Source organism: Lissotriton vulgaris, chromosome 4_1 (genome assembly GCF_964263255.1).
Source record: "Lissotriton vulgaris chromosome 4_1, aLisVul1.2, whole genome shotgun sequence".
NCBI classification, from domain to species: Eukaryota; Metazoa; Chordata; class Amphibia; order Caudata; family Salamandridae; genus Lissotriton; species Lissotriton vulgaris.
In genome coordinates, this window is record NC_141691.1 from 483014443 (window position 1) to 483033377 (window position 18935).

Genomic DNA, 18935 nt, shown 5'->3' on the forward strand with positions numbered 1-18935 from the left:
GCCGCAACCAACCGCAAACGTTTTAGTACAGACCATTGAAGCAATTTTAACCCCAAAATGTAACACTTTTAACTGGTAGTGTTGTCTGAAGTAGTAATGTGCCAGATGAATGGGGATGGGGAGGGGGGGGGGGGGGGGGGGTGAAAGTAGGCGTCCTTGAGACCTAGGGTCAGATGAGTCTTCCCACAGAGCAGTGGAATGATTTTCTGCAGACAGAATGTAGCACTTTAATGGCTCAGAAATAAGGATAGGCTGCAAGATTGAACTGAAGTAAACTCATTAGCCCCATCCATTAGTACATGCGTTTTTTTGGGGTGGAGACTAAGTAGGTCAATAGCGCACCTTTGCAGAGAAGTGCTAGACTCACTCTTGCACCAGTTGTTAATGTTCCTGACTTAGTTGGACGGCAAGGTGAAGTATTTGGTGGTGTGAAACTCCAAGCAGTACCCCGGCTGTACTTTGAACAGGTTTTGCTCCCCATGGGTAGGGAAACGCCAGATTCTTCTGGCTCCAACCCTGAGAGTGGTAGTGTGATTGCAGGAATGCGGGTGCGAGTCTTGGTTGTTGGTAAGGCATTGCTTGGAGGTGCTGTTTCCAGATCCGCTTTCCTTTCAATCGCTGCTCCAGAATCCACTACTAGTGTAGCACTTCTTTGCCGGTCCCTCCAGAAAGAACTATTATTGCTGGTACCTAGAATACCGGTACTCAGAATACTGCTTTCTTGCTGCAGCATTCACTCACGTTCGCGGAGGCTTAAACCCAGACTTAACAGGTAGCACCTGGAGTGCGCGCATGGAACCCAGACTTAGCAGGAGCCACCCGAGTGCGCTCATGGCATTTCCAGTGTGCTCATGGCATTTCCAGTATCTGTGCCATTATTATTTTTTTTCATATAGCATCGGGAAGGAATGTCATTGAATAAGTAGTAAGCAAATTTGTGACAAGAAAGCCAACCATCAGTAGGCAGTGAGCTACAACAGAGCCTACTGTAAATTAGGCAGTGAGCTACAACAGAGCCTACTGTAAGTTATTGGTAAGTTGCACAAGAGGTCTATCAACAGCAGACTTCTAAACACGGTCTGTATGTGTGACCTAAAGGCCTCACTGCTGTAATTTGTTCCCTGGTTACAAGAGCACTGGCGTTCGTGCCCCCCCCCCCATGCTACAGAAGAGAAGTGCTACATGAATTATGAATGGGGCTTCTAGTTCTATTTTCTGTTTTAAATGTCAGTTATACGGACTTCTTTTTTGCTGATTTTATCTGTTTATTCATATTTATTTTGGTTTTGTGGGGAAAAAATGACCCTGAAACTAGGATGTATGCGTATATTTAACTAATAAATGTACACTCTACTTGAATGCCCGACAGGTTTCAACAATGTGTGCGAGTGCACATCTATAGCTATTATGCTTCATTTAAAACAAATAAAATTAAAAACGTTTCTTCCTGGCCTGTCAATTAGTATAGCTAATGGCCATCAGGGCTAAATGCATTTAGAATCTCTCAAATACAAATTAATCTGTTTTATAGCTAATTATGCATAAATACAAACTGAAAAATAGATGTTTTTTATACGCAAAAATGGGAGCTTTAATTATAAATGCAACATATGAACCTACAAAGTCAACGCTGATCTTCATAATAGAGGACAGGGAAATTAGACAATTCTCCTAAGGAGGCTCCTCGGTTTGGACAAAAGAACTTCAGGGCCACTACTAACCCACCCCTTCCCCCATCCCCCACCCCTCGAACAAAAACACCCTGCATCCAGGGCAAAAGTGAGAGAGGACACCCATTTCTTGCACAACATGGAGATCAATTCTCGTGGGTTTGACCTAGTCTTGCACAGAGGTGGAGTACTCTGCTGTGGAAGCTTGTCAGAGCACTGAGATTGGGACCAAAAGGCAGCCCGACAATCTACCTTTGGCATTGGCTTTAATCCCACTTGTGCCAAGAGTCCACCTCTACTCAGGAGAAGGCTTGATTACCATACCCCTCCACCCCCAACCATGAGTTGGATGGAGACCTTTGTGACAGTAAGGAACCAACCCTACAGCATTGGCTTCAAAGTGTGTGCAGCCAGCTCCATGAGGCTACGCTACTCCCGATGTCGAACAATACAGCCATGGTCTTTGAGTTTCTAGACGTGTCAGTTGTAAGACCACACAAGTTCTGCATCTACCCAAGCTTAGGAAAGATTCTAGCTCACACCCCTACAGCAGGAGCCAGAGCCTAGCACCCTCCGCGAGAGTAGACCACCCCCCCCTTTTTGAAGAGGGCATTTTGCTCTAGATTTATCCCATCATAAAGAGGTTCAACCCTCCAAATAACCACCTGGCTACACCAAGTCACACTTCTACCCCCACAGCCACCAGATAGATCACTTAACCAGAGGACCCAGATATTGGCTCAGACCCAGAGTCATTTCGACCCTCAAGATCCCTACTTTGCGTGCATTTTCTTACTTTCTCCCAGGTGTGCCTATCCCCCCTCCAATATACACCCTGTGCAGCCAGTATTACTCCAGACCCCTCCCAGCTTGCCATTGGATTCAAGCTAGCCTGGCTGATGGGGGCTGTTACCCCGAAACCGGGCCCAGGATGCTAGTTTCTGGTCCAGGGAAGACCTGGCTTGGCAGTTCGGGCGGGTCTGTTCCCATGAGGCACAGGGTCAAGACTGATTTGTATATAGCTAGGTCTGAACTAGGGTGGCGAAGTGAGGGAAAAACGATGATGGATTCATCCCAGATCTGTGATGGAGGGGGGGGGGGGGGGGGGGGGGTTAGGGGAGTGTATTAAAAGTTTTAGCACTTTGTCCTGTAGTGTAGTTCCTATATTCCAGATTGGCTCTGCGCATTGGAATAATATACAATATAGATTTGACATGGGACTCAGGTCTCGATCGAGTATACTAAACTTAATTGTGAGTGCTAGCTAGCTCAGCGGTCACTAGAAGCTTCCTCAAATACACATGGGATTAGTTTCTGACAACGGAATAAACATGACCTCTTTGTTTCCTCAACAATAAAAACGTATCTTCATAGTCGTGGAAACAATAGATAACTATTTCACTTAGTCAATCGTGCATGCTTCGTTTCTACAGAGGTTCAGAGAAAATACAGAGACTGGCGTTTCAATAAAAGGGGTTTATTGAACAGTCTTCTTTCTCATGCAAGAGAGATGAACGGCTACAATTGTTAGACAGAATGCAAAGTATGAGAACAGCGTCAACAGGAATCTAAAATAATACTGTAATAGCATTGTCTGGTGCAATGACAAAAACGCATACATAAATAACACCGGCTAAAATACTCTACTGGTGCTTCTAAAATACGCCTACCCCAATGTACCCAACCTAGGTCTTGTACGAGGGAAGTAGTAAGTGTTGTCTTTAGCATAGGTTTAGTGTTGCCAATAATTGCCAAAGGTTTCTCTAGGTTCTAATCAGCTCCATACCTTAGAATGAGAGAGGTTGGTATCTTTTTCACGGACTCGATTTCCCAACACCCCGCAAGGGAAGTCAGAAACACTGGAGCTGGATTTCTCGGCAGAGGACAGCTTCTGATCAGTGCGTCAGCTGGAGAGTTGGCTTCCTTCGGAACTTGCTGTAGCAAGCTGCGTCGTGCAAGTACCGAACCACACCGTGCTTTGCCATACCAAGTGAAGGTATATTTATACCTTGAAGGCGTTTAGGAATGCCAGCTTTGAATAAAAGTCTGGCATATGACCGTCATGAATAAACCACTAAGGAATAGATGTTCAAGCATAATAACTGAGTTCTTGGAGAAATCAATATTCAAGCAAGGGGAAGTCCCCCAACGGCTTAAGAATCTGTTTTTCCAAGAAATCGTGATGTAGATTAATGGATGGAAGTAGCAATGCCTGTATTTGGGCAGCATGGGCTATGCCTAAATAAGGTCAACGCCAATTGTACCTATATAAGGGCATGAATCGGGGAAATTCAATCGGAATCTAAAATCGAACACAACAGTCCATCATCTCCTTGTGTTAACTCCCATCATGAAACAGTGACACTAGATTTGCTCCCATTGACCGTATGGAGCACATACACTGTGGCAGGGAAAAGTAGCTGAACACGATTTACAGTAGTTGTTTTCTAGCTACTTTGAGATACTTTGAACTGCCGACTTCCATCAAGGGGTGTAACAAAAGACCCCAGGAAAATGGCACCTGCCTAAACACGCTTTTTTGGGAGGAGGGGGCTTGGGGACGGGGTGGGGTTCAAACGTACCTCCTAGGTACTTCTCAGCGTGATGCCCCATCCCTTCTAGGCCCGCCCCCCTCCTCCTCACACAGATTATGCTTCAAGTTGACCGGTATGTAAATGCACAGGAACCGGTATAGTTTTGCAGGTATAACTAGACAGCAGACTTTAAGGTTTGCTTTTACATCTCCTGTATTACACATATTGCATGAAATCAGATATTGGCACATACATTAGGTTACTGGGGTAGCGGTGGGATGCTTCACTAACTCAGTTGGTGTTTGTGGATGAAGGTTTACTTAGGACTGAAAAAGAAATGTCTCTTCTGGAGGCCCATAAATCTGCACCCTGGGCTACTGTAGAGAACCACATGGCTAGAGAATTTTCTTCAGTTCTGGCTCATGTGGATAATTAACTGGGCCTCAGAAAGCGGTTTCCTTTAAGTTCGGACACTCTTGATTTGTAAATTGTGTTCAGAGTTTGAGTGAAAAGTATTTGAAAAATAAAACCATGCCTTTTATAACAATATATATTTAATTCCATGTACAGTTTTGAGATACCCATATGTGTTCATATCATTTCCATTTAGATTGTTTTTCCTTTTATCTTAAGTGTTTTACAAGCAAGTATTGACAATAATAATAGCAATGTAGACAGACCTACTGCCAAAGTTTTGTTGAAGTTCTAGTGTTTGTTAGCAGTATCAACACAGTTATTGGGACCGTGTTCTATTTACTAGGTTCTTTACAGGTTTAATGCAATAGTATTGTGGTCCTACAATACAAGTTACTCCCTTTGTCATGCGATTCTCCTGGCAGTGGGTCCAAACAATCAAACCTTACTTGAGGATATGCAGGCTGCGACATTACATGGATGATGGTGGTAGCATTGGTAATTAAAGTTTATATCTGTAGGAAAAATTCTTATGCTTTTTCTTAGTCCGTTGTCACACAAAACAAACTTCCAAAAGTTGCAGTTTACATTTGGTGGCATGGAAAGGGTAGCACAGTAAAAATAAAATATGAGATTTTAGTGTGTGATGCCATGTATCTTTTTGATTTAGTGTAAATAATCATTACTAAAGAAAATCGGCATTGGCAAAACCAACAAGACTTGCCTTTTAAAAAACAAGCACCAACATCAATAGTGTGCATGCCTTTGAAAAGCAGGTATGTCTTCCGAAAGTAATATGCAAGTTTACATAACAAGTCTTCCCCAGCTTGTGAAGGAAATCTCAGTTCAACTGTGCACCATACCGTCAAGAATATTACTGACACAAGTATATCTAGCTCTGCTAACACTGGCTCCTAGTTGTTGCATTGAAGACAAAAAAATAAATCCATCTAGGACCCGATGTAAAAAGCCCTTTTGCAATTACAATTCACAAAAACACAGGGTTAGCATTCACAAAGGGGTTTTTCTTAAACCCCATTGCTGCTGGTGACGTCCAACGGACGTCGCGTGCACTACCTCTGTAGTGCTGCGCACGTCCGTTGGACGTCGCGGCCCGCCCGCGCAATAGAACGTTCTGCACTAGCGCGGAACGTTCAGCGCAGGTAACGGGTTAAGAGCCCTTTTACAAGGCCAAAGATGTGTTTCCATCTCCTGAATCACTAGTAAATGTGATTGTGACAGGGTGTGGGGATTTAAGAGGGGCATTGTGAGGAAATGGGTTTTATAATATGGTGTAGGTGTGCAACCTCCCAGCGTAACACACATACTAACCCTTTTAGGTCCAGTTGGTTTCGTCTGTAAAACACTCCGCTCCATCCTGGATAACTAAGGCACTGAGCAGCAAGTTTTATACAGAGAAACAAGTGTTAAGCATTTAAAAAGCAAGAAAATGAAACACCAATTTATAAAAATATATTTTTATAGTTGGTCAAGATCAGAGTTCTGGGTTCCCAAGGTGCTCTATTTATCTTCAGAAAATGCCCTCAGGGTAGGATGTAGTTCATAGCAAATGGGCTACTAGGTTCCCTGCTCCTGAAGTCCACATCCTGTGAAGTGTGGCATGACTGATGCACCATTTTGTCCCACTATCAACATGGCAAGACTGTTTCTTTCACTCCGTGATCCTTGGCCCACCCGCAGAATTGTGGCTACCAAGGGGCAACATGCCCCCTGGAAAAACCAGTTTGGCAACTGGTTTCTCTCCTATCCCCAGCACCGGCCTGTCTGCCTAAACAATAGGGTGCACTTTTCCTAAGTTACCCGTTTTCCCTTTAAAGGCAGCTTCTCCTAGCTTTTGGGCTAACACCAGTGTGGATTTCTGCAGGAGGAAGGAAACACCTCTCTCCCATGCTGGCCCAGATTTTGTCCTTTCCTGGGAGTCTCACACATCTCACCAGGCAGGCAGAAAGCTGTAAGCAGGATAAGCCATTAGTTAAAGAGACCCTGGAAACCTTGGGCAACTAAAGTTGAAACTCCACCAGTGACATTCAATTTAACCGTTAAATCAGAGAGAACAAGAGAACCAGGAAGCAATTTTGAAAAACTGAATTGTACACTGGTGATTACAAGTTCCCTTGCTACATGATCAGTACACTGAAAATAGAGGGGTGTATCAAACAGCTCGCATTAATAAACCTACATTGATTACAGTGATTGATTTAATAATCTATACACCCAGAAAGCCTACCGATTACTAGTGTGCTGGCCGACTGGTGTAGACCAGCCTGCCACCCAAAACAGGTTACTACCCCCTTGCAGGTGAGGCGGGTGGGGAGAATTCCTGCTCTGGCCAGAAGTGTTATTCCCCTCAAAAGGAGGACAGCTAAGTGATCAGCTTTTTAAGCTAGTGGGCTTCAAAAGGCCTCTGCTGTCTTTGATAAGCATCCGAAGGCTACCTCATGCAGAGTAAATGCCACTCCCTGCCCCATTTGGCACCAGGAAAGGTTGAAATATTAGCTGATGAGGAGTGTTTCCCCTCTCAGGCTAGTACCACTCCTAAGGTGGGCTACCGGATATATAGACAGCTTTTAGAATTCCACCAGCTTAGATTTGGCAGAACTAGGTTCTCTGGGTCCACAGGAAGTGGTTGTATAGAGGGTGTAGACTGAGGCGGTGCGTACATTGGGGGCGTTGGGGCATTGCCCCACTAAGCCACATGGACGACTGTCAGTCTAAAATTACATTCAGTATTAGTAAAGTAAAACAAATTTACAATATAGAGTAATCTTCTCACGCAGTGCCTTCTCGCTGCACACTACCGGGACAAGCCAGACTCAATCTATCAGACGGTGCAGGGGGGCGGGGCTACGGCAGCTTGATTAAGTGAGCGCGGGCGGCACTATAGCGCAGCAGACACTAGTGCACAGCAGTGCGCATGTCTGTTTTCGGGCTGGTCAATTTAATGGCCAGCCCGAACATGTACACAGTAGTACTGCCCCCTAATCCCCTTTACAGACAGCGAGTCAAGTGCGAGCCTGCCAGGGACCAGAGGGTGCTGCTTCATACCGCAGCCCCAGGTCTTGTAATGGGCAGGGAGTAACCCTGCTCTTAGCCAATCCTGGCGCTGTGGCACAGTGGCGCTGCTAATGCAGCGCCAGGATTGGCTAAGACACCGCGCAGCCTGAGAGCAGGCTTTGCTGTATGGGTGCTGCGCGTGGGTGGTGGTACTGCTGCCCTTACATGGCCAATCACTGTGGCTTATGTGAAGCCAGGCAGTAGTGATTGGCCATTTCTCACGCTCGTGTCCTCGCCACGCATGCAGCAGACCGGGTGACGTCAATGCGCCACACACAGACCTCGTGAGTCGTGCCCTTGTATAACTGTCTGTAGTTTAGTTTCAAGTTTAATGTTTATTGCTTGATTAATTAAAACCACCACAATACCCCCCCCTACATAAAATAAGTAAGTTTCATCTACTTAAACAGCTAGAAGTGTCATATATACAAACGTAGATCTGTGCTCTGGCTCCCATACATTTCAAATGTGTAAAAGTCTTATAATAAAATCATTCTAAAACTATATTTAGATCAAGTTGCAGCAAAAAGTTAAAATTATGTACCAACCACATTAAAAGTATGGGAATATGTTACATACAATTATGATTAAAGATCATCCGCTTGCAATAAGCAGCTGTTGACTAATCTCAAAATTGACTCCTCTGCAAGACAAGATGCAGGACGAACCCTCCAGCCAACTTATCACTGCTTGTCTGCTAGATCGAATGTTCAGGTTGATGAAAATCGCCTTTAGGTATTGTCTCCTTTGGGTTAACATGACTGGACATGCGCAGAGCAAATGGGCCAAGGTTTCCTTTTGGAATCCGCATAAGCGGCAACGTTCAGAGTTAAAAACGGTCAACCAAGAAGGGGATAAATCCTTGGAGACATGCACCCCCATCCTGAACTTTAGAAAGCACATCTTCAAATAGGAACTAAAATGGGCAGATAAGTAGGCTTGTGGCTTCGAAGACTTATAGGAGTTCATGACTGTCCATCCATGCAGTCTTTGTGAGCGCAAATTTATCTTCCAATAAAGATTTTTTACTTGCGACATTCAGTTTTGTTAAAGGACGCTCGATCCATCTTGTTGTCCCATGCTGATTGGAGTTCCAAAGTGGCCAAAGATGTACTCAGGTAGCTCCAAGTTTGGGGTTTCTTGCTCGTTCTGTGACCTTACTTCGTTCAAGCAGAGTCTATTTAGAGTGTCCATTTCGGATAACCGGAGGGTGTGGCAGAATTTAATAAAGTTGCTCATTGCCCTGTATTTGATATCCTAAAGCCCGAATTCCAGTCTAACCTGGGCGGGTGAGGCACATTTTGGCAGATCAAAAACTGCTTTATAGATTTGACTGCAATTCGTTCTTGAAATACGAATCTTTGCCACACCAGGGTACAAGACCATATGACAAACTTGGTTGGATTTGAGCAGCCATAACTTAAGAAATGCGAATGGTTAGGGCAGCCCAATTTTCTGCGCAAGGCTCTGTAGGCATAGATCAGGGACTGGGTCTTTGCTTTGAGGGACATTTTGTGTTCCTTGTGACTTGTGCCCTGCCAGATTATTACGCCCAAATATTTGTATGAACTTTTTTCTTCCACATGGACCCCCTTAACCCTCCATTTGAACGTTAATTTCCTACTGTCAACCAGACGAACTATTTTTGTTTTATCTTTGTTTATCTCTAGCTGATTCGAAACCAAGTAGGATGACAGGTTGTTTATTGATCTTTGTAGTCCCACTGGGGTTTGGCTTAACAAGACTATCGTCTGCATATTGGAGGATTGAGACTGGCTTGTTGGCCAGTTTCGGGGGGGGGGGGGGGTGGCAGTCTGGGTTTTCAAAGTGTCGGGCAATGTCCGATAAATACAGATTAAAAAGACATGGGGCCAAGACGCAGCCTTGCTTCAGACCACTTTGTGTTGGGATACTTCCAGTGGTGCTCGACCTGTTTCCCAGCTTGACTCTTGTCCAGGTGTCAGTGTGCAAGGTTGCAATGGCGGTGAGGAGTGCATTTGGTATGCCCCATCTTTTAAGTTTGCTCCATAAATGATTCCTGCTCACTCTGTCAAATGCTGATTTGATATCCACGAAACAGGCTAGGAGGCGGACTTTCCTTTTTTGCGCCTGTTCCGTCAAGAGAGCTAGGGTTGCAAGGTTCGATTGAGTGCCCATGCCTTGCCTGAATCCTGTTTGGAAGTTGGGGATAACGGTCTGTAGTGTCTACAGTGAAGTCTACTGCTAGTGGCTAAATCTGCTGCCGTGAGTGCACATATCGACCGTTGGAAACAAGTAAGAAACGGGCGAGGACCCCCTCTGTGTGACCCGGCATCTGCACACCCTCTGACCGGCCCTCGTATTGTATACTGAATGTGATGATCAGTCATTGATAATAAATATATGGGGTTGACTTTTGCCGAGGTCCCGGTAGTTACATATGTCAGTAGGGACACAAATACAATTAGGGCCTGTCAAGTGTCAAACCAGAAGAGGAAGTATCTTGTGGCAGGCTCTGTGCGCAGCGCCGCATATTACCCGTGTTGCCACTGCCAGGGCCAGACCAGCGACCGGCGGGGACTCGCCGAGTCAGTGACACCATAAACTTTACTCAGCAGGGCAATTGTCTGGTGCAGTAGTAGGCGCAGAAAAGAGCAGGAATTCTCCTAATGAGATTGGGGGGTGGGGAGCAGAGGAAAAGACTGGAGGGGGCAAGCTTAACGGGAGTCATTTTTCTTTTCAGCAACACAGCTGGCAACCTAAACCATCCGCTCAAACCTTACATTTCTCCCCTCTTCCGGCAGCGGCGCGGCGACACTACACAACTCACAGACACTGAAGTGTTGACTCATTGCAAGTAGAAAGGCATTGGTGAATGGTGATCGCGGGTGGGGGGCAAGCGGGGGCACAAGGACTGTAGCAGTGCTGAGTGTCGGGCCCACTTCAAGATTCACCTGGAAGTTGGAACTATACTGGAGCACTTGTTTTTAAACGAGGAAACTGGACACACATGTAGAGTGCAGCGTTGGATGCCTCCCATACAAGTTTCACCCTGCAAGTTTAGTCTCCCCTCCACTTTTTTAGGAGAGTCCTTGGCCTGACATTTCTTTAACACAGCTGCCAAGTTGAAAGTCTGCAATGCTTTGCATAGATGTCCCCCCCTCCCAACAGAGCGTTTTGCCCACTGAGTTCATGGATGACTTACATAGCCAGCCCATAGAAAACAAATCCTGTTTGAGCGAGACGTGTCTGTTCTGGTTGGAGGCCGGTACGCTCTTGCATCATATTACGTTTTCGTGGTGTATACGAAAAACTTGAAAGTCTAATTAGAGCATACTGCCATAGCGTGTAGGGGTGAGGGGTCATTACTACTGTAACGTTCAGGGGTGCAGGACTGAGGTACAATGACTGAGTTGGGTGTAAAAATCTTACTGAAATAGCCTGGTGCTCTGGGTGAACAGTTATGTGAATTGATAGAGCTGTGTTACGGCCTCTGAACAGCAGGGGGTGGCACAGATCAGAGATGCTTTTACAGAGTTGTCTGGGGCATCTTAGTGCAGCTCCACATGTAATAGCAGCAGGCATTGTGGGTTAAGGCTGTGGTGAATTAGAGCTTTGCGGATTTGAGAATTGGCGCGCCTGTGTGTGTTTGTGCAGGTGAAGTATGTCTGTCCTTAGTGTCTGGTATAGTCTTTAATGTCTGGAAGCCACTCCAGCAACAAACATTTTGGTCCACAATAATGGGCATCCTGGTCTATACGACGCTCTTATGCCAGAACATGATAATTTGGGCTCTTTTTTCTCTCCAGACAGGTTGGTAAGCCAACATCAGAAAAGTAGGTACCACTCAAACGGCACCACTTTTGACACATGTGTGGGGTAGAAAGATTCACTCACTATGCCTGTCCTCATGAAGTACCTTGGATCCTCCTAACCACTAGGGGCATGAAGCAGGTTGACTAACTACAGTTGGACCCTAAAGAGGGAACTCATATCAGACTACCAGGGCACTTTATGACCCCATTGGTAACATTTACCTATTAAAAACCTTTATATGACTGGGGGTCCAGCTACTAAAAGTAGTTGGTGGCCTCCCTGGCCAGTTTTAACTGACATCACAAATGACCCCACCCCACCTAGACTACCTTGCATTCATCATACAGCATACCAATAAGAGATCACTGCCAAAGTGACCCTTTAGGGGACCAGCTGGGCATTGCAGCGCTGGCCCAACGAGGAGCAACAGCCCTATGATGAAGCAGGACATCCCTTTGGTATGTGTGAAGGCAACATGAAACAGTCCTGCTGACTGCCATCGTGCATGTGCCAGAGTCCTGCATAACCGGTCGATATCTCAGCTTGCTCTTTGGGAACAGTAGCCTTAATGTTTGTTTTGGACATAAAACAAAGAGCACGGGTACAGACTCCTCATGCAGCTCCTAATCCCCACCTCCTCTCCAGGAAATCCTTTGATACATTGTTACATGATCACACAGTTCCAAACACCAGATCATTCTTTCACATCACTCCGTAATGCTGGATAGCACCACCCTGGCCAATCTGGACCTGAAAATTATTAAAAAAAACCTTTGTTATGTCTTCAGGTCCTAGAACCAAGAAAACTAAGGCTATTTTTTTTCAAATCGACAATGTAAAACTTGAGCACAAACACATACCCGTATCTGGGAATTGTAATAGATTGCAAATGTTCTTGGAGGCAGGCCATTGAGTTGAGGAAATTGCTTTTTATGAGGGCAACAGTTGCGTTAGTTAATTTCTCAAGGAGATTGGGAAGGCGACCCCCCACCGAACTCATTGAGATATACAAGGCTAAATGTGTAGCCATCGCAACTTACAGGGCTGGCGTGTGGGAATATGGGAAGGTTGAAGCCTTACAAAAGGTTGAAAATAGTTTAAGGTTTCTCCTCGCTGTCCCACAGGGTACTGCGACCTACTTGTGCCACTTGGGTCTGTCTTATCTGATAGACAGAGTTAAAATCCAACCCCTCCTTCTATGGCACCGTATTTGGTCATCAAATAAAACTATTTTTTGTCAAAGGTTCATACAGGACTGTATTTCTCTAGAGAATGCTCACAAGATTGGATGGATAGCCTACATTAAAAAATTCTTGTATGATTTGGGTATGGCACAATATTATTCTCCCATCTTAATCTCAGAACTCTATAGAAAAGTGTTCAAAAAACTCTGCTTGACGCAACTAGAATACCTGCGGCTGACTAATGAGACCAGTAAAACATCAGTCCAACATATGTTATTATTCAAACAACTTTGACCATTCAACCTTATTTAACTTTTAATTTCTCAAGATACAAAATAATTTTATTAACACGGTTCAGGCTGGATATTTTCCACTTTCCCAAACGATTGGGCAAAGAACATGCCCCGGTGATTGTGCCTCTGCCCAATCTTCAATCCTCACAATTCTATTCTGTAAGTTTTACCAAGGAAACTCTGGCTCATGCAGATTTTAAAAACTATGGGTTTTCGAAGGTGTCCCCCCGCATTTCTTTCTCTCCAATTTTTGGATGAAGAGTGTTCTGCTAAAGCCATAGCTAAATTTCTTAAGTTTGTCATCAGACACAGGCCAAACTTAGACTAAACTGTGAAGATTATATGCTAGGATTATACTCTCCTCTACTTGCGGTATAGCTTAAGATGTTTTAGACTGTTAAACTGTTTCTATCTTTGCACTTTATAAATTGTGATAGTTTTAAATGAATCTTTTACATGCACTCTACTAGATGAACACATTTAAAAAAAATTTAACTATTCAACCTGTGTAAATTTTTAAGTGTACTTTTATGGTTTTTCTAACAGATGAAAGCCGAATAAAGGACTATTTGATTAGCCCGCTGTTATAAATGGCCTTAGATAACAGGATGGTTGTTCAAGTTAGTGTTCACTAGCACTTTAATGTGGCTACTTATTTAAGAGCATGCCACTTATTGGAGGTTTTAGACAGGGTGGCATCATGCTCCCAACTCCATAATAAACCATTTTGCAATTTAGACAACTGTAAAATTGATACTTGTATAGCGCACTACTCACCCGCAAGGGTCTCAAGGCGCGCGTACGAATACCGCTGTGGAACCCATCCTGGCTTTCCCTGTGAGGCGTTCACTCCTGGGCACCCCCAAGGTGGAGGCCAGGCATCCTAAGCGTTGTGGGGGCCGTTGTGGAGATTAAGCAAGCTATTGCCCAGAGTTGTAGAGTGGGACTCCATGATTGGAATATGCACAGAGGCGAGAATTATCAGGTCCGTGGAATTTTGAGCCCAAGACCCGCCGAGGCAGAGAATTGAACCCTGGTCCCGGGCTAGACCCCTGCATCAGGGTCTGCCACTCTAATCATTGATTCAGAAAAGGGGGTGGTGATGAACAGAGTGTCTGAATTAAGCAGACCACTCTTACCCAGTCCAAAGATCAGGGCTTGATCCATCACCGTTTTTAGCTCACTGCACCATCCCAGCTCAGAACCTGGCTACATGCAAATTAGTCTGTTCCTGTCCCAGTGCAGGATGGGAACAGGGCAAACCAAACTACCAAGCCAATTCTTATACTGGGAAGGAAACAAGCTTCCGGGGACCGGTTTCTGGCATTTCAGCCGTCGTCGGCCCGGCTTGCTTGAATCCTGATGGTGCAATGAGCAAGGGACTCACATCTGAGTATACCCTTCCACGCTTATGGTGGACAAAATGATTCAGAAAGGGGGTGGTGATGAACAGAGTGTCTGAATTAAGCAGACCACTCTTACCCAGTCCAAAGATCAGGGCTTGATCCATCACCGTTTTTTAGCTCACTGCACCATCCCAGCTCAGAACCTGGCTACATGCAAATTAGTCTGTTCCTGTCCCAGTGCATTTTCAGACACTCTGTTCATCACCACCCCCTTTTCTGAATCGTTTTTGGCCACTATAGGTGTGGCAGGGTATACTCAGACATGAGTCCCTTTCTCACTGCACCATCAGGATTCAAGCAAGCCGGGCCGAAGAAGGCTGAAATGCCAGAAACCGGTCCCCGGTAGCTTGTCTCCTTTCTGGTGAAGAATTGGCTTGGTAGTTTAGTCTGCCCTGTTCCCATGATGCACTGGGCCAGGGACAGACTGATTTGCATATAGCCAGGTTCTGAGCTGGGATGGTGCAGTGAGATAAATAACGGTGATGGATCAAGCCCTGATCTTTGGACTGGGTAAGAGTGGTCTGCTTAATTCAGACACTGTTCATCACCACCCCCTTTTCTGAATCGCTCTAATCATTGAGCCACACTTCTCCAACTGTAGTGATTAACATAAGGAGTCACTTCAGCAAAAAGTAGCAGGCTTACAATTAGCATGTCAATTTACAAGATTCATACGGAAACACCAGATGTAAATGTAGTAGTTTGAAATTTTTTTTAAAAAAAACAATCCAGCAATTTAACTTCCTTTACTGGTAGGTAATTCAACAGAACAGAATTCAATCAGATAAAACCGATTACCTTAAGCAATTGCCGTCCTTGAACACCCATTGGATCCTGATTGATGGCGATTACATCTTTGTTCTGCAGCAGTGCCTTAGACCTAGGTTCTATCATTCGGAGGTCATTCGACATGAGAAGTGGTGCCGCCATGATGGCCCAAAGGGCCATATGTGTTATTTGCTGATCCCAGCTCAATCCAAAGTTTCCAATCACCAGCTAAGACCAGTAAATCAAAAGAAAAAAGGCAGAGAAGACTTCAAAATCTGGCATACAGTTAAAAGGCTACTTTAGTATGATCTTTATTTTAAGATAAGCGAACCATCAATGTCAATAGTATTTGCTTTATCAAGCAGCAATGCACAGATACGAAATGTTTTGACAATCTAAAAATGAAATAGTTGGATTTGGTTTCAGATTTTACTCTGCATGTAGAGAAACTGAAGGACACCAGTAAAAACTGGCCGTATATGTGTGCACACTAATACACACAAACACACACTTTCAAGTTAAATTGAAGTCTTGATTTAATCATATCCGTTGAAAGCTATACCCAATACTAAAAATACTCCTCAGATCTGTCAAAAACATGTTCATAAAAATGTTTCGTTTTCAAAAGCCTCTAGACAACAATCCAATAAGGAAACCATGTTAAAAATGGTAATGTCTAGTGCAGCAATAGGTAAATAAAACTAGCAGAAGTTACTCAAGGGCATAGGCACAGTTTAATTGGGGGACAATTTTATAAGTCCCAAAAACGAACATTGCCACAAGTTCCACTACAATTAAAAAGGGGCTAGCACAAGCTCAGGAGGGAAATCCCATATTGCCTGGTTGAGTTTGGCTAAATGCAGGACCGTGGATCAACTATGTGTGAGTGCAGTGTTCAGGCATTACCGTCCGAGTGACCAAACCTGCGTGAGCATAGTGCACAATCATGCTTTTCAGCAGTATAATACCAAATGCAGTTAGCACCTCTACGTGATTTTTTTCCCCACAAGAAAATATAATGGGGAGGCGTTGCCAACCTTATTCTTTTGATTTCCGTAAAAGAATCAATATGGTCTGGCACATGCCAGTCGAAGCGTTCAGAAAAATTGCTGTAACTACAATTTTGGAAAAGCACTTCAATGATTAAGTCATAACAAATCCTTAAATACAAACTGCTATGTTTCAACAATCAATCCCAAAAGTGATATAAAAGTTCGGAATGCTAGTGGTTAGCCATTCAGGTCACTAAAAGGAGGATCATCTCTTCTTGCATCAGTGATCCCGGCACTGACATTACTTGAAGTGCTGTGACGGAAACGCCCTCCGACAGACCTGAACAGGTCCAAGGCTGCCAACCTTAGCTTCCTTAGTGGAGACAGATTTTCAGGTTAGTTCCAGTTTACAACGACCAACCAGAGACTGAAACAGGGTAGAAGACCTATCGAGAAAATAATGTGAACTAGGGTACACAGTTACAAAGCTTTTGTAGCTATGGGGATCCGTAGTGCGAGCCACAGTACTGTGGCTTTCTATGAGTTTCAGGGCTACATAACCATAGCACTACAAATAACAAAGGACTCAGTCGGTCGCGTATTTGACTCCAATGTTAGCAGGTCCCAATGTCAAGACTGCTCTAGAGTACGTGTCGACAAGCATCCTTAAATAGAGAGAAGTGTTAGTTACTGTGTGATTTTTGTATCCAAGTTAAACACTTAATAGCTGCAGTGTCTACTCAGTGCTACATTACAGAATTATTTGCATTGTGCAGGTTTATAACTAAATGAGACAGTTCCAAGCAGAACACAAGGGAAACCATGTGGTAGTAATTCTTGGGGTGAAAAGACCAAAGAAGTTTCAACATCCAAGTAATAGGTGCTAGATTTTTCATTTCCAGGGTCAATGTAATCCTAGGGAGCAGTGCACAGGTCAATATAGGAATATACAGAACTTGCAGGGTCTGATCTTCATGCTGAAAGTTTTCCAGGTAAGGGTTTCAGATGTGTGCTAGGCTTGGAGATGTGGTAGCTCTAGATGAAAGCAACACAAAGATGATGGACAGAATGCTAAATATGGTCAAATATTCACCTCCAGTCACAGATCTGGGTTAAATCCATGGCTTATTTGCACACAATCCATCCCAGTTTACACCCAGCCATATGCAAATCGGTCTTGACCCTGCTCCCCATGGGAACAGTCCAGCCTGAACTGCCAGGCCCTCCCTGGACCAGAAAACAAGCATCCTGGGACCGGTTTCAGGGTATCACTCCGCATTAACCAGGCGGCCTTGCATCCAGTGGCATAGCGTGCATGGAACCCACGGCTGGGCATACTCCCCATTTAGGGTAACTATAGCAACACAGCGGATTTTTCCGGTACAGAGAGGGCCTGGCAGTTCGTGCTGGTCCCATGGGGAGCAGGGTTAAGACCAATTTACAGATGGTTGCGTCCAAAACGGACAACCAACAGTCCTCCCTCTAATGCTAAGAAAAGCCACAAGAAAATGGGGTTAAAGAGCAAAATGCTTGCTGATGTAACATTTATTCTAACAAAGACCATCAACACTCAGCGATTTTCTAGTTTAACAGACCAATATGTAGAAACTAATTTCAGCCTCTTAGAATAGTGCATGTTCATACCATATCAGGATCATTCCAGCCTCCTGGTCCCGCCGCCTCAACAATCATATCCTGGTGCCCTGCTGACCAGTCCAAAATGCTCTTGACGCTGTCCCAGGAGTCACCGATATCTCCTGAGTTTCTCCAGTGATTACAATACTTTCGGATCTCTGTGTAATTGGGCTGTAATGAAATGCAAAAGTAAACTTCAAAGTGATGGCTGGTCCACAAAAAGGGATCAAGTAAAACAATCCTGAACATGCACTTCAAAAAGCAAGTCAATAGCTTTGATATATGTAACTGTGGTGTAATTCATTTGAATATGCTGCAAGTGAAGTAATCCCCATGAGATATGAATTAGGTCTAAAGAAAATTACTCTGCATAGACTAGTATGATTGCTAGTTTGCTACACTGTATTAGGACCCTGCAGCTGCTTTGTGCCACGGACCAGAATACACGCTTCATAAAAATCAAAGTTATTTCTTACTGCTGAACTGGCATATTTTGTAAACCAGCCTAACAATTGGGTTTTACCATCTTACAGTGGTCAAATATACCACTTGAATTATATACGGAGTGCTCGCGTTTCACAGGTTTTGAATTTTTTTCCCCCTCTTTCACGAATTCTGCTATCTTAATAGGTGGATAAAGTCAACACTGCTATAGATTTGGGCTGCTTTGGCTACTGCAGTCACTCATTGGGGTACAACATTGCAACGAAAGAGCAAGGGGCCGCTAAGCAAATACTAAAGGATAATAACCATGCAGAGGTTAAGATGACAGCTTTGGAAATGCAATAGGATACAACCCAAGAATAAGCATGGGTATAGCCAGTAGGTCTCGCCTTTAGGACCTTATAAGTGTTTAGCCAGAGCTATTGACTTTGCCAATATCTTTAAGCTATGTTGTAGAGCACGGTGGCTGCTGTGCAGCATGTTGATAAATTATAATAACAAAGTGTTATAAGCATTGTTGCTACCTTGTATGCAACCAAGACAGCAAGTAGAACTGAATGACCCTATTAAATAAATAATGAACATAAAAAAAAGGTCTTCTAGTCAGACTGAGATGGTGGTGGTGTACTGATGCGGAGGTGATGCTGTGCTGGTGTTTCGAAGGTGCTGTGCAGAGATGCTGAATTTCTGATGAGATGGGGCTGCGTTGGTGCGGACGTGGGGCT

General features: G+C 44.3%; 1 protein-coding gene across 1 annotated transcript in view; it reads right to left on the minus strand.

Moving 5' to 3' along the window:
* Positions 1–18935, minus strand: part of GLA (galactosidase alpha) — a 79213-nt gene that overhangs the window by 9809 nt on the left and 50469 nt on the right. Inside the window, exons 5-6 of the mRNA XM_086964645.1 lie at positions 17776–17937; positions 15170–15367 (exon numbers count right to left, since the gene is read on the minus strand). Of these exons, the coding sequence (XP_086820771.1) occupies positions 15170–15367; positions 17776–17937 (360 nt within the window). The remainder of the gene's footprint in view (positions 1–15169; positions 15368–17775; positions 17938–18935) is intronic.